The sequence below is a fragment of the Diplotaxodon limnothrissa genome, linkage group LG6 (genome assembly GCF_057381915.1).
Source record: "Diplotaxodon limnothrissa isolate DT_005_m linkage group LG6, D_limnothrissa_male_GT1.1, whole genome shotgun sequence".
In the NCBI taxonomy this organism is placed as follows: Eukaryota; Metazoa; Chordata; class Actinopteri; order Cichliformes; family Cichlidae; genus Diplotaxodon; species Diplotaxodon limnothrissa.
The window spans coordinates 6,279,414-6,295,354 of NC_140601.1; the positions used below are offsets into that span (position 1 = coordinate 6,279,414).

Here is a 15,941-nt window from a genome sequence, read left to right on the forward strand (position 1 = left end):
TATGAGGAGAGGCCGTGTCTCTGTGTGTAATGATCTATGCTTTAAGTGTGTTGTGATGGACACTTACTACGCAAGTCGGAAGTAAAAATTTTGAAGTGAGACTTGAACATTTTCAATGCATGATTTTTTTTTAACCTAATACTTTTTATTATAATTTACAAGCAGATGTTACACTTTTTAATGACAGCTAAAGTAACTTGAGACTTCCTATACCTGAAGACACATCAGTGTATGATATTTGAAACAGTGATATAGATTAAACTACACAACAGTATATAAAGGTGGTAAAAGTTGCTCCCACTAGACCATCTCTATCACTCTATAAGAGACTAACAATTATGTTATCAGTTAATTAAAAAGGATATGAATTCATCATTCTAATTATTTATCTAAACAAATTTAAAGAGTGAAAAATAAATTCAAACACTTATCAGTTAAGTTATTCTATATTGATAAGAGTGTAACAAAAACTTAAAAATATTCTGTATATTTTTGCAGGACTACTTGTACTGCTAAATAGTCCAGTACAAACTCCATAAAAGTGAGATGGACAAATTATTTATTTACTTTAAGAAAACTGCCAAAAAGATACTTAATGCTCTATGACGTAAGACAAGTAAAGTGGAAAAATAAATGCAATAAAGGATTTTATTTGCTACCATTAATTAAAATCCTAACTGTTGTAATTTGACAGATTTTACATTTTAATTTGTACTCATTTACTCTTGACAAATGACTGGAGGTTCCCTTAATAATCAAAAAAAGCTACAGACTCAAAAAAGGGGTAAAAAAAGAAGAAGAAGGAAACATGCTTTGGCCAAACCATTCCAGTGTTGTGTGTTGGTATAGTTTTTACTGCTGTGAAATCACAGGTCCAAACTGATGTTTTAGCCCAAGTTTAACTTAAACTACAACAACAATGAGACGCCACTAACTCTGCATATTTCTCTGCAGAGCAACACTGACCCCTTGTGGTAGATTGCAGATCCTACATCAACGCACTATCAGACTTCAATTTCGAAGATGGTTTGATAAGAAAGTCTGATTATCTGAAGCACTTACTCTTATCACGAATTGTTTATGAAAAACATACATGAGTTTATATAGGTTGGATGTAACTACGGAAGAAGAATAGTTATAATATTCTCAATAATGTCATTCACGACAGCTAAAAATGTGCATATAAGGCACACAGCATTGACCCTAAAGATAAGCTAAGTTCATTCTGGTGGTCTGAATTAATGCAGCAAGACTGCACAGCGTCCAGTTGTCGGCAACTATGCGTATGAATTATGTCACATCATTTATCTATTTATAGATTACTTTTAAAATGGGACAAATCCCTGTGGCACGAATATGTCCAGTGAGATGGTCTTATTTAGACTACAAAGACTATAGACTTATTATCACTCGTCACAGGTTTATTATCTTCTTTCTTATGGTATAATTGTAGTTTTTGCTACAAGATATTTCTCCGCTCTCATTGGCTACTTGACAGGCTGCGTCAGTTTTCTGCCCCTTCCTATTGGTAGCTGATCTGATGCCTATTTCTTGCGTCCTGGTCCAGTTTGAGTGAAGGTGAACCTGTGAACCCGGTTAGTCTCTAGAAACACCCATTCCTCATTTGCTCCTCTTGCACAACACCGGGATCATCGTCTATTTCATCCCGAGCCATGTCCCTGTTTAGCGACGTCCCCCAGGCCCCCCCGGTAGCCGTGTTCAAACTGACCGCTGACTTCAGAGAGGACACCCATCCACAGAAGGTGAATCTGGGCGTCGGAGGTAAGAGATGCTAGATGTCAGCTAATGCTAAAGCTAGGTTGGCTTGCTCTCTCTTGTAGTGGCACTGTAAAGCATAAACACATCGCATCAGCTGTGTTTCCTGTCTTTTTGTAGCTTACATTGTTTGGTACATTCGGGCTATGGCGGTGATATCATGTTCGCACACGTAAGCAGCGTTTGATATATGACCTTCGCTGCAAGCTGTTAGCGGCAAAGCTAGCATTAGCTTCTTCTCATGTTGACAAGTAAATTGCTCGGATTTTTTCATTGTTAGTGCAAATGTTACACCTCTCACTGAAAGAATTGACAATTCCAGGAAGTAGGGCTTCATGTCGTACCACAAAACACTTCTCATTTAAAGACTTTAAAATCATGATGTTAAAACGCATAGCATGGCTGTGACTTGTTTTACTTGTCCATCTGTCCTTGAACTCATCAATCTCCACTTACACACTGACATCCTGTCAAAGCAGGAACTTACAGGCTGAAGTTTTCTTACGTAGTACCATCAAAGTAGTTTACTGTTTTTTAATATGTAATCTTACGAGTCGTGTTTGTTGCGACGTTGTCAATCATTATGTGATACATAATTGGTAAGTCCTTGAAACTGTCATTAGTTTGCTTGGTTGGTTAGGAAAGTTTTGTAAGAAAATGTGTTCAGTTTTTAGAATGAATGCTAAAGCCGTGTGTCATTTGGAAGGTTTTGTGCTAGTTTGGTTTGTGTCCCTTACTTAACGTGCACTGTAGAATATCTCTTTAATGTTATTTTATCCTCATTCTGACTATTTATGCTAAACTGTAATAAACCAGCAGGAAATCTTTAGTCATCTGTAATAGGTTAACAGGTTGACACTTGTATCCCAACAGTTTCAACATTAACCCCAATGTGCCAGATGTGTCATCTCGTATGAGCCTAGTCTATCCTCCTCCTAGCCCAATGCTTCTGGCTAAAGTGAACTAATACTTAGTTACTTCAGGTCAGCCAGAATAAGGCAAACCTCTGATGTAGCTGCTGTTAAATCTATTAACATATTCTGCCTTTAGGATGTAATGTAGAGCTAGCAGTTTGTCACCTTTTCATGTGCACAACCTGCATGTACACTTTATGGCAAGAGTCAGAATGCAAAATATGAATAAAAGCTAATGGGCAGAATATGCTTTAACGATCAAAGTGGTCCCTACAGGATTATTAAGATTCACTTTCTCTGATGATTCATCGTGGACTGAGACAGTAGTTGCACTTTTTCCGGTCGTTGCCAAAACAAACCTGAGCGCATAAAACCAGTTTGGCCTGGAGAAACCATTCCAGTAGTTTTATATTAACTCTATAATTTAGTGTCTCTCTCTGTGTGAAAATGGATCAGTTAATAATAATGGATTGGATTTATATAGCGCTTTTCAAGGCACCCAAAGCGCTTTACAATGCCACTATTCATTCACTCTCACATTCACACACTGGTGGAGGCAAGCTACGGTTGTAGCTACAGCTGCCCTGGGGCAGACTGACAGAAGCGAGGCTGCCATATCGCGCCATCGGCCCCTCTGGCCAACACCAGAAGGCGGTAGGGTACAGTGTCTTGCCCAAGGACACAACGACCAGGATCGAACCCTAATATGTTAAATTATGTTGAAAGCGAGTCCACAAAAGCAACAGGAAGAGTTTTCTGGGTTCCAGATTTCTCCAGGCCTGTTTGCCACTTGATCTGCGTCTCAGGTAAAGTGATGTCAGATTGGGCTCTATTCAGATTTTGTACTGGCCACACACAGAATTATTTTGCATACCCCAAAGCCACCATAAGCATGTTTGACCTTTTAAGTGTGCTCGCCTTTGGACCCTGAGTGACTGTGTACCGCCGCTGCCAAACCCTGATATGTGATCCTGCTCTGCTCATGCTCCAGACCAGTATGAGGGAGCACAAGTTCCTAAGGAGTCAGATATGTGCTACACACGTTTGCCGGTGACCTTCAAAGTTTATATGGCATCATATGAAGTTAAATGGCAGTTTATTCTTTCCTGTGCGCATTTTCTTCTATTCACTTTACTATTTGCAGACTGCAGTGCTGTGTTATTACCATTTTTATCTTTGAAGTATTATCTAGAATTTTGTAATACTCGGTGATATGGCGCTATACACAGTGACACAAGCAGCAGAAACAAAGTGTTTGTATTTAGTTATGTAGTATATCAGCTGTAAATATCTATCAACGTCATACTAAGCATAAAAAAGCTTTTTTGTGAAGTGCAGGCACGAGTAATAGTCTACACAACCTGTCCCTAAGAAGCAATACCTGTGCCTTCTGGATTAACATTTGCTTTGCTTTGTGTCCCCTCCAGCTTACCGTACTGATGACTGCCAGCCCTGGGTGCTGCCGGTGGTGAAAAAGGTGGAGCGGCTCATCGTGGAGGACGAGAGCCTGAACCACGAGTACCTGCCCATCCTCGGTCTGCCAGAGTTCCGCTCCGCTGCCTCAAAGGTCGCCCTGGGAGACGATAGCCCTGCCATCAAGGAGAACAGGGTGGGACATGCACATTGACACATGGAGGTTTTTGATCAGTTGGAGCAAATGTAATAAATGTTGTTTATTTTTGCAGTGAAATAAAAAGGAAATAAAAGCACATTTTACATTGATTAAAAGTTCTTTCAATTTTAATCTGTACCTCAGCTTTCCATTGATTAATGGACATAACTGGATGAGTATCAGCTGATCAGGTTTGCCTGCGTCTTTAATCTCTTTTAAACATCCTTAGAAACCCTAATTTAAAGCTCCATGTTTTTATTTCTCAGACTCCAGTAGTGGTGGTGTATTAGTTCTGAATACACTGAACCCCTCAGTTTATCGTCTTTCACACCCAAGCACCTTTATTTCCCCTCCTTTTAAGGCAGATTTCTTCTGATTGGCTGCCCCTTGCAAAGTTTGAACAGTAGGTGGGTGGAGCTGTTGTGCTTACGACCATAGCTGTGTGAAGGAGATGGCCTCTCATCTACATGAGGTCAAGGAAGAGTTGAACAAGCAATCTGAAGCCTGAGATTTTGACTCACAGGGAATTCTTGTGCGCACACGTCCCTGCAACCTCATTATTTAAAACTTAATTTATATTAAATATGAGCATTTACCACTGCAACAGTTTAGGTAGAACAGGGAAAAAAGTGAAAAACAAGACAATAAGGGCAGGAAAACCTGTGAAGGCAAGGTCTGTGTTGGGGGAAAACTCTGTAAAAAACCCAGGAGAAATAAAGACACAATGAGACAAAGTTACTTTCTTTATCAAACGTGTACACGGGTGAGCTGCTAAGAACAACTCACACCATGCACAGTGGCTTGGTAATTTTTATAGGCACAGAGCACAGAGACAGTGAGAACAGGATAACAAATAATAAACAGATAAAATAAAACAACTCCATATATGGTGCTAGTCTCGTCAGCAGAGAGCTAGGGAAGATAAAACAATCTAAAACAATATGTCCCAGAAACAAGATGTGTTTGCTGGGAAAGTCTAAAAAGATAATTCTAAACTAATCTAACCATAGGCAAAGGGCAGACAAAAGGCATCTTTGTACATTTAAAAGAAGGTAAAGAAACATAGAAACATTTTTCCTGTAACATTCCCTCCTGTTTTAACTTATTTTAAATGTATACAACAATTGTCTGTGAAGGTTATTTATTAAGTATCTTAAGCAATTTTTTAATTTTCAAAATGTCAGCATAGCAGAAATGGAAGTCATTTGGTCTAAAGAATAAAACAAAAGAAAATAATAAAAAGAAAAACATAGTAAATGAAAATCATAGTAAATGAAATAACAAGTGGAATAAACAAAAAAATAATAAAACTAAAACTACAAAAAATAAAGGATAAAAACCTTATATTTTAAAACGAAAACTACAAAAAATAAAAGGATGAAAACTAAAATGAAAACTTTGTATTTAAAAATGATGAAAACCTTATATTTAAAATGATGAAAACCTTATATTTAAAACTTTATATGTAAAATGATGAAAACTTCATATTTAAAATGAAAACTTCAAAAAATAAAAGGATGAAAACCTTATATTGTACCTGCATAAACTACTAATGTGTTAATCAGTGCATGATCACTTGAAAAAGGCAGAAGTCATTTTTAATCACCACGTCATTCATTAGCAGTTATTACAAGTTCTCCTCTAACAGAATTGCAACGGGATGCTGTTCTTCTTGAGGCACGGCAACATAAGCAGTCATTGTAGTTGTTATCATCTTTGAAATCATTACTCTTAGACATGGCGGTGTAGCTGCTCCAGATGTGTGGTCAGTGACATATTTTTGCAGAATGGACAAATTCTGCAAAGCTTCATAAATGTCTCCTCCAGCTTTGTATCCATCAGGGATAAAAGTGCAATATGTCTCCCCGATCAGCTTGCAAACTCCTCCTTGTGATGCTGTTAGCAGGTCTAGTGTCAGTGTGTTCTTCAGCACCATCGTTCTGATGGCCTGCTGTTCTCCTGCTAAGGCGGTTCCCAGGGTCTTAGTCAAGTTGATGTGTCGTAGCAGAGCATATCGGTTGATTTCCACATGATCCCGCACCTCGGCAACTCCAATGCCGGGGATCAAGCTCTGTAAGAATTTCACTCCTCCTCAGATGCGAAACTCTGGTTCCTTTACTGCTTGGTGCCGTCCGTGCACATCCTGTCTGGTACTGAGTCTTTGTTTGTAGTATCATTCGGTAGCTGTAGTTGGAGCGACAGTTGAGGCTCATCAGTGTCGTGTTACTGGCACAGGTTTCGTTGAGTGAACAGTCCATACACTTCCTCTCGTTCCTCGGTGGGCAGAAAGTGTATATGTATTTGCATAGCAGTCAGTTTTATTATTCCAGTAAGCTGTAGTGTTCATAAACTGCCACCAGAAATTAGTGGCATAGCCATGGGGAAACTTGGTGTACTTTCCTTTGTCATACAGTGTCTGCCTTTTCTTCATATAGCGTGACTTATTGTCCCTCACGGAAGCAAAGATGAGGAGCCCGGCCATGGTCAGGGCCGCTGCAGTTGTTAAGAGCCACCACCTCATGACGACGGGACACACCCTCCTGTCGCGAGTAGACCCCCCGGCCAGGAAAGCTGACCCCTCCACCGGGCGAGATCACAACAAGTGGGCAAGCCTGCCGTCAGCTGTGTTTAGATGGCTTCACTGACTCGCCTGCAGTGACTCTGATGGATCCAGGATGGCCGTTCCGCTATTTTGCAAGCTCCAGTTTTTCCTTTGGAGCACTTTGATCAGAACCCAGTCACCGGGCTGTGATCTGCAAGACACTTGATAGACATCATTACATTCTTCGTCATTTACAATCATCTCTTTATTTTCCTACAACTTAGACATACATTTTGCTACTGAAATTGTATCTGCCTTTTTCACTGGGTAGATTTCTGGCCACTTTGAGAATACATCTATAACCACTAGGGTGTATTTTTACCCTTGGCATTCATTTAGCTCAATAAGGTCCATATGGATTGTGTGGTCTCAGGTTTCCCTGAGCATTATATTTTTGACACGTCATGCACGTTCTGACAAATTGTTTTGCTGAGGTTTCAAAATTTACAGTGTAGAATTTACAGTGTAGAAATGAGAGTTGACAATACTGGTCAGTCCCCCCGTTGACAAATGCGTACAGCCATGAGTCACTAATGCCGCCATTTTGTGGAGGAATTTTGGCAACACTGGCTTGCCATAACACATCATTAAATCGTTTGTCAGAACTGCACCGTGTTTTAGCCATTTTGCCTGCTCTGCTGTGCTTGCTGCTTTTTGTTCACTTTGCAACACATCCAGTGGAATCTGATGTGTGTTTACTGCCATCAATGTCATGTTTGTCTTTTGTGCCGCCTGTTTTGCTGCTCTGTCAGCAAAATTGTTGCCTGTAGTAATAAAAGAGTCAGTAGGCTTTGTAAGAGGTTGGCATGCTGAACCGGTTTTCCAGTTGGTGTAATCATTCCTCTGTTATGCCAAATTTTTTGCAAAATGATGCACAGCAGAGAAAACATACTGGCTGTCTGTATGTATATTTATTAGTTTGTCTTTGTGTATTTCACTTTCGCGTATCACAGCTATCAGCTCAGCGCTCTGTGCAGAACATGAAGAAGAAAGGGGTTTTGCTTCTATTATTTTACCATCTGTGGTTACTGCGTAACCTACAATCTCGTGTGAAGTGACCTTCCTCTCCACGGTTCTAGCAGGCGTTGTCTCTATGTTATCTGCTGTTTCTGCGTGGCTGTCTGCAGCCTTGGTGTTTGTGACTTTGCTCGCCTCTCTGTTCCTGATAGCCACCTGCGAATTAGTGTTTTAGTCTGTTGTCAACACGTCAGCCTTATTTCTAAGTTACAGAATGCTTCTTCTCCTTTTTTTTTTTTTTTTTGGTTTGGGAGAATAGATGCAACTCTACATTTTCACTTAAGGCATTTTTAGATAATTTCTAGTTCTTCAAACAATTCATGGATCTCACACATTTCAAACTTTCAAGTTAGGGTTGTTTCCCATTTATACAAATATATATATATTTAACTTTGCATTGCTCACAGCTCATAGCTCACAGCTCTAAACCTAGGCATTTTTCAAACATATGCCTAATCACTATGTGTCACTGTGATTCTCAAGTATTGTCACAAGTTCGTTTAAATTCGTTTCCAAAACCAACAAAATAATCAAACAAAAACATAAACGTGTCAGGACACAAAAGAAAAAAGAAAAATGCTGCCACCCGAACAAGGCAGAAGTCTGCATATGTTGGCTTGTAATAGCATGCAGCTTGTAACATGGTAGACTAATGTGCCTGTGTTAATTCAGCTCCATATTATTGTGTGAAGTTGCACTGGGTTGGGAGTGGTTTTGTGTGTGTCACATTTTTGGTGAGCCAATGGCTGGAATGGGGTTGGACTAATTAGAGGCAGGTGTACTTGATTGCACTGATACACTGGTCTACATATAGCCCACACTACAAACACTGCTGTGTTGTTTTGTCTCTCTGTGCAGTCCAGGGCCTATTATATGCCACAGCCTAAAGGCAGCAGAGTTCCAGAGGCTTGAGTGACCACTGACTATATGCTTGCAGGGTGGTGGGTCTCCAAGGACAACTTCTAACCCTGTTAAAGGCAACATGTGGAGTGCAACTTGGCTGTGTGGCATAGCTGGCTCTGGCCTTGGGACTGTGTGTTTTTATACAATTCTTAAGTGGGACACTGGACTGTTTTATCTTTTATCTCTTGATATATTTTTCGTCAATAAATTATCTTTTAGAATTTTATTGACTGTCATCTTTTTGCCCACGACTGAGACGGTTGGTCAGACCTAGAGTCTTTCTTTGGGTGTGTTACAGCAGCTTCTGCTCTAAAAGAAACAAATAAATAAAAAGAAAAGAAAATGTGTAACATGCTCATCAGCTTAGCAGTGTCTACATATTTAATCAGCTTCTCAATCCTGTAGTTTTAGCTGTTGTCTACAGGGTTTTGCTTATTGGTTGTTATTATAGGTGTGCTCTATATCTCAGCAATGTGTCATTCTAGGATGATAAGTTTCAAGCTGGTCAAGTGCCTCTATGCACTTCATTAGTTTAGTTATTCTCTGTATTGTCTTCATCTCACATGTCATTACACTGAGTTTCAGCAAACCTTAAGCTTGATGCAGACTACTGCTTAACAATTATCCACCTTACATCATAACCGATTAAGGTGCCTCTTCATATTAATATTATGTCATTGTTAATATTATCCTCTTTGTCTTATATAACAGCAATATCATATTATAATATTTTATTAGTGTGTAACACTATACTACTACTGAGCCAATTTGTTAGTTAGGATCATCTTATTCAGCAAACAGATAATTTAGAATTCATCCAATCTGTGGTCACATTTGTTCTCTCTGTTGCATGGCGGACCAGGCAGTTCTATTATAATATATTATTTATATTTTATTTTGTATCCATCAAGGGCTTCAGATGACCTGCAGAATCATCCTTTTCCCAAGGTGGAGACAGTTACCTTTTCACACACTGTCCTTGGCTGAACAGTGACACAGCCTTAATATACTTTATTTATGTTATTAAAATATTTTCGTGTGAATTATTTGCTTTATATTCATTTTATACATTGTGGGCATGGTCATCATGCCAACTGTGTTTCATTGATAATATCACTTTACAGGTTGTTATCCTTGCTATTATTAATTTCAAATACTCTAAAGATAATTTCTACTGTAATTTTCCCTTCATCTTTATTTCGTACTTTTTATATTTATATCTACTCAGTGGGGTCTGTTTTCAACCCTTTTAAACTACTACAAAACTACTGTGATCTCTAGTTTTCACTTAATAAGGGATTATTATGTTCTTCCTGATATGGGTGTTGCTGCAGATGCGGCTGCAGGAGTGAGTGATGGTTTACTAAAGAGATTGTGGGGACTGCACAGTGTCTCGTCTTCTGGTTTTACTAAACTGGCAGTTGAGTTCTGTTCTTCTGACTGTTTATATTTTGTTTTCTTAAATCTCTCAGTTTACAGACACTGTTTTTGTCCGGCGTCTGGACTTTTCTTTTCTCACCACTGCTCGTCAGCAGGCGTGAGTTTTAATTTCACTTGCTTGATTACCCATCTTATTTATGTATTTACTTATTTTTGTTTAAGTAATATATACACAATACAGCTGCTATCACCTTCGCTGGTATTAGAGACGAGAGTGGTTGCTCACACGCCCTTCTACTTTCGGACTATTTCCAAAAGCGGTGTGAACTTTACGAGACGGAACTCGACCGTTCTCTCAACTCACCAGCACGTCAGTGAACAGCAGTAAAAGAAAAACACAGTAGGAGCAGCTCAGTCTCTTATTGGACCGTGAAAATTCAGCTTGCTCCGTTAATTAAAACAATACACACACACACATTCACATTCACACCTATTCGCGCGATCGGAACCCTTATCATAAGGGGAGCTGCCAGTCTTTCTGTAGACGAGCTACTTATTCCCTAGACCCTGTCTAGACCCAGCTGGGGGAGCTACCCAGAGCTCCAAACCTAACCCACAGAAGTGGGGAGCTTCCAGTCGACGAGCTCCAAGCTACCAGCCGACGAGCTACTTTAAACCCACAGAGGTGGGGAGCTTCCAGTCGCGACGAGCTACTTTCGCTATTTTAAATTCCCTGAATTTAAAATACGCTTTTACGCAAGATTGTGTCAGTGTGTCTGTATCTACCTGGTCGGTGTCGCCGGGTCTGGTCCACCTCGATCGGGCCCCACCACCGTGGGTCGCTTTCTAGAACGTTGGCCAAGACTCGAATTTAACGCCCTTGGTCTTTGACCACACACCTAGTGGGTGGGCTGTCGACAGACGAACAACGTGGACTGGTCACGGAGATGGGACACGATGGAGGCGATCCGGCTGTCGAAGGACCAAGAAATGTTGGGGGAAAACTCTGTAAAGAACCCAGGAGAAATAAAGACACAATGAGACAAAGTTACTTTCTTTATCAAACGTGTACACGGGTGAGCTGCTAAGAACAACTCACACCATGCACAGTGGCTTGGTAATTTTTATAGGCACAGAGCACAGAGACAGTGAGAACAGGATAACAAATAATAAACAGATAAAATAAAACAACTCCATATATGGTGCTAGTCTCGTCAGCAGAGAGCTAGGGAAGATAAAACAATCTAAAACAATATGTCCCAGAAACAAGATGTGTTTGCTGGGAAAGTCTAAAAAGATAATTCTAAACTAATCTAACCATAGGCAAAGGGCAGACAAAAGGCATCTTTGTACATTTAAAAGAAGGTAAAGAAACATAGAAACATTTTTCCTGTAACAGTCTGAAAGACCAACAAGTCTTGGTGTATTAAGTTGGTGCATATTAACAGCAGTGTTCAGAAGCAGGCATGACCCGCAGCCTTATCACAAAATTCTCTGGCCGAACTGTGAAAAGCAACATGTATTTAATATCATACGTATATTTCTCTGATTGCGTTTCCCACTGCCCGCTTCCTGTCACAGGTTGGAGGAGTCCAGGCTCTGGGTGGGACAGGTGCACTGAGGATTGGGGCAGAGTTCCTGCGGCGGTGGTACAACGGCGTCAACAACGCAGCCACGCCCGTCTACGTCTCGGCACCCACCTGGGGTTAGTGAAAAGTTTTAGGATGCAGGAAATTGTAGTTGAGAAAGTTTGACTGTTTTTCGATAATGAAGTGAACGTCTCAGTGGGTATCAGAGCAGATTTAAGTGGTAAATACCTGCTGAACGTTTCTTCTTCCAGAGAACCACAACGGTGTATTTGCTGATGCTGGCTTCAAAGATATCCGCCCCTACCACTACTGGGATGCTGCCCAGAGGGGCCTGGACCTCACTGGGTTCCTGGATGATTTAGAGGTGAGGATGGAACGATGACTCCTGTTTAGTTACAAGAACCCAACAGACAGTGATATGAAAACAAGAAGACTCTTTGGGAGCATTTTTATTCATTTATTTTGAATATTTTTACTCATTATTTGTCTTCTCTGAGCAGAAAGCTCCAGAGTACTCCATCTTTGTCCTCCATGCCTGCGCACACAACCCCACTGGCACCGACCCGACCCAGGAGGAATGGAAGCAGATTGCAGAAGTGATGAAGGTACAAAGACATTATTTTACCATCATCTGATGGCCTTGGTGGTGTCTAACTCACCATGAATATCTTCTTCTTTTGTAAAATTGCTTTAATGTGTAATTAAAAAAAGAAATGAACTGAATTTTAATGTATGTATTTTGTCTTTTCCTTCTCCAGAGGAGGAAGCTGTATGTGTTCTTTGACTCCGCCTACCAGGGCTTCGCCTCAGGCTCTCTGGAAAAAGACGCCTGGGCCATCCGCTTCTTTGTCTCCGAGGGCTTTGAGCTTTTTATAGCTCAGTCCTTCTCCAAAAACTTTGGCCTGTACAGTGAGTACTCATGGTCCACGTACATTCATGCATACAGTCTTGTGTGTTTTAGCCAAAAATAAGTTTATACTGTTTATACCTCTACTTACCCTCGATTAGTTTTATGTGAAGCCATATTTTGTCTGTCTCTACTTACAGATGAGAGAGTGGGGAACCTGACTGTGGTTTCCAAGGACAACGAGAACCTAACCCGCGTTCTGTCCCAGATGGAGAAGATTGTCAGGACGACCTGGTCCAACCCACCTTCTCAGGGAGCACGCATTGTCAGCAAGACCCTCAACAGCCCTGAGCTGTTTGAAGAATGGTACGCTCCATCAGTCAGCGCTTTAATATTAGCATACTAGCTCCTGCTAACCCTTCATCTTTTACCTGATTATTCAATTAATATTAATAACTTACCTTCCTCGTCGGTGCATGCACATGGATGCTTGTTACCAAATGTGCATGCTAGCATGGTTTTGAAATTTTGGAAACACTTGGCCTTTCTCTCATGTGCTATTACTTTTAGAGGTTCATAGTCTTTGTCAGCTGACTTTTACTCTCATTTCCTGTCTTATGTCCTTTTTTAAATATCCCCACTTGTCTCCATCCCGCCTCCCCACTTTAGGAAGGGTAATGTGAAGACCATGGCAGACAGAGTTCTGTTGATGAGGGATCAGCTGAAGGCCAAGCTGCAAGCTCTGGGCACCCCGGGGACCTGGGACCACATCACTCAGCAGATTGGCATGTTCAGCTTCACCGGCCTAACTCGTGAGTGAAAACACACATACACGCACTAATGTAGAAGCACATCCTGCTTTTAACATACTGGGATTATCAGAGATAAGTGTCACAGTGGTGGAGGGACCTGCAAGATACCCAACACATGCTTAAAGGAGACGTATTAAACTTGATATTTCTGTTCTTGGACTCTGCTCTTCACAGTTAAAGTATCTTTATATGTCTTATACTTGGCTTCTGTGCAGCCCCTCAGTTCATATTCTGTTTGAAACAAGCGGTCTTGGCTTACTTTATCTTCACATCATTTATGAAGTTCACTCACTCTGTTGCAATTTGTGCTACAGCCAAACAGGTGGAGTACATGATCAAAGAGAAGCACGTGTACCTGATGGCTAGCGGCCGCATCAACATGTGCGGCCTGACCAGCAAGAATATCGACTACGTCGCTCAGTCCATCCACGAGGCCGTCACCAAAGTCCAGTAAAGGCCATTTGTGCTCGTCCACTTCCTGCCTCCTGTACGCCACAGGACGTTTCATCGAGTCTGTGCCCCTCTCTTTGCTTATCCTCTCCTCCTATTGGTCAAACTGCGTCCTCACAATTTGCAGTTGAACCAACGGGAGGAAGGATGTGTTTTTGTTCTCACATGACGGCGTCATTTTATGGGAGGTACAGTGGTTTTTGGAAGAGCCAGGTATGATCGAACACGCAGACGTGACAACCCCATCATATGTTTGAATTGTTGCCGCAAGCTTCTGTGCAGTCCAAATCATTCCACTCAAACTGGACACCAGAATGTGGACTGGGAAGATTTGCGATGAAATTATGCTTCCTACACAACAGTAGTACTGAACAAACTGCAGCACAGGAAAAGTCGTGTAAATAGATGTAATTACTGTTAGTCCTGCCATTTCATTTATAAGCACTGAGACCACAACAAATCACTTTCCTGTTTTTAGCCATTAGAATATAAAAGCTGGTACTGTAATCTTGATTTTATTTTGTTGTGTTAAAGTTCAACGGTCATCATCATCTATTCCTCTGTGGGGCAACCTGCATATGGCCAATAAAGCATTCATTCATTCATTCATTCATTCAAAGGTAAAGCACATGCCTGATGCTGTGTTGCCTTGCTTTAGACATACGGCAGAAGATCATTTGTTTAGCCACTAAGTCAACAAAATCGCCTTCTGTGCCATCATTGAACAAAAGTCACCTTTTTCCTCTCTCTGTTACTTTGTTTCCACCCTGCAGTGCCCTTATGTTGTTACACAAAGCCGCTGTAAGAAGCCACTGATCACACCTCAGAACCTGTTCTATGCCGCAATCACATGTTAACTGGTGTTTGTAATGGCGTTCACACTAAATTAAATTATGAACTCTGTGTATGTGTTTTGTTTTTTCCCATATCTATCATCTTGTGAGACAGTGGATTTAAAATATCTTCATATTTAAAGGCAAAAACAGACATCCAGATATGATATAATCAGCAGTTTAACACCGTACATTGTGTAGAAAGTGTGGAGATGTTGGCGGTAGTGATGTGCGATACCAAGGGTGGTGTCAACGATATTGATCTGATACCGATACAAAAACTTAATGTTTCATTGTATTTCATAATACAATATATAATTGCATTATGTAATTGTAACTGTAATAATAATATAGCTTCATAATAATAATAATAATAATAATAATGCACCAACGACACTTGTCAATAAGATCATGTTGGTTGGTTTGGTCTTGTGGGAAATGTTTAAAGCAAGAAAAATAAACCATAATATATCATCACCAGATTTGTCTTTAATATAAAATAAACACATCAGACTGTTAAAATTCAGTATTTTGTGGAACTGTGTATTTTTGTATATTCTGATACAAAAAACATCACATAGTTGCTTTTCTATTTTACAAGTACTAAACTCTCATATTTCCAAGGAAATGCTGTCTGTACATGTCTGCAGCTCGGCTCCTTCTGTTAGAAAGTACAGTGAAAACAGCTGAAAACAAATTTGCACTCATCAGCTGACATTACCTTGTCTCATAGCAGAAATAGTGAATATACAGAACTGATCTCAGACATGTTATGAGCGCATCCTGATCTCCGAAGCTCAAATAGATGTACAGCAGGAAGCATGAACCGACCTAACAAATCAACAACGTCCTGCAGCAGAATCTGTTATTGTCTGGATTTGACCTCAAAGGATGCTGCTGATTGGCTGAGGCTGGTGCCCCAATGCAGCAAAATGATTCAGCAGGTTTCATGTATTGTACTCAGGAGGGATGTTTCTCTCTGCCTGGCCTCCTGTTACATTAACCAATGAGCAGAGTTGAAAAGCACCCCTCCCACTAGTTCCTAAATATGTGTTTGTATTGCTGGGCGAGGCTGTTTGATGCTAATGCTTCTCACTAATTTGTTGACTGTCTTTCAAAATTCACTTTAAACAAATCAAGGTCTTTAATCCTCCCCTCCAACCAATTATGCAAGTAGAGTTTTTAAGTGCAGATGACGCAGCACGA

The 15,941-nt window shown here is 40.5% G+C and overlaps 1 protein-coding gene across 1 annotated transcript; it reads left to right on the forward strand.

The window, feature by feature from the left end:
- The first annotated feature begins 1,564 nt into the window (after positions 1-1,564).
- On the forward strand, positions 1,565-15,241 carry LOC146630019 (aspartate aminotransferase, cytoplasmic-like). Its single transcript, XM_085356748.1, has 9 exons — positions 1,565-1,782; positions 4,118-4,299; positions 11,786-11,909; positions 12,045-12,157; positions 12,294-12,398; positions 12,552-12,702; positions 12,841-13,006; positions 13,310-13,452; positions 13,767-15,241. The coding sequence occupies exons 1-9, from the start codon at positions 1,674-1,676 to the stop codon at positions 13,904-13,906; spliced, it is 1,233 nt and encodes a 410-aa protein (XP_085212874.1). The 5' UTR covers positions 1,565-1,673; the 3' UTR covers positions 13,907-15,241.
- Positions 15,242-15,941: the final 700 nt, after the last annotated feature.

Bases quoted from the DNA above. Each gene is read 5' to 3' on its own strand.
- LOC146630019 (XM_085356748.1), top strand. From the start codon at position 1,674: ATGTCCCTGTTTAGCGACGTCCCCCAGGCCCCCCCGGTAGCCGTGTTC. The intron at 4,300-11,785 runs GTGGGACATGCA...TTCCTGTCACAG, and splicing joins CTGCCATCAAGGAGAACAGG to GTTGGAGGAGTCCAGGCTCT. The intron at 13,007-13,309 runs GTACGCTCCATC...TCCCCACTTTAG, and splicing joins CCTGAGCTGTTTGAAGAATG to GAAGGGTAATGTGAAGACCA.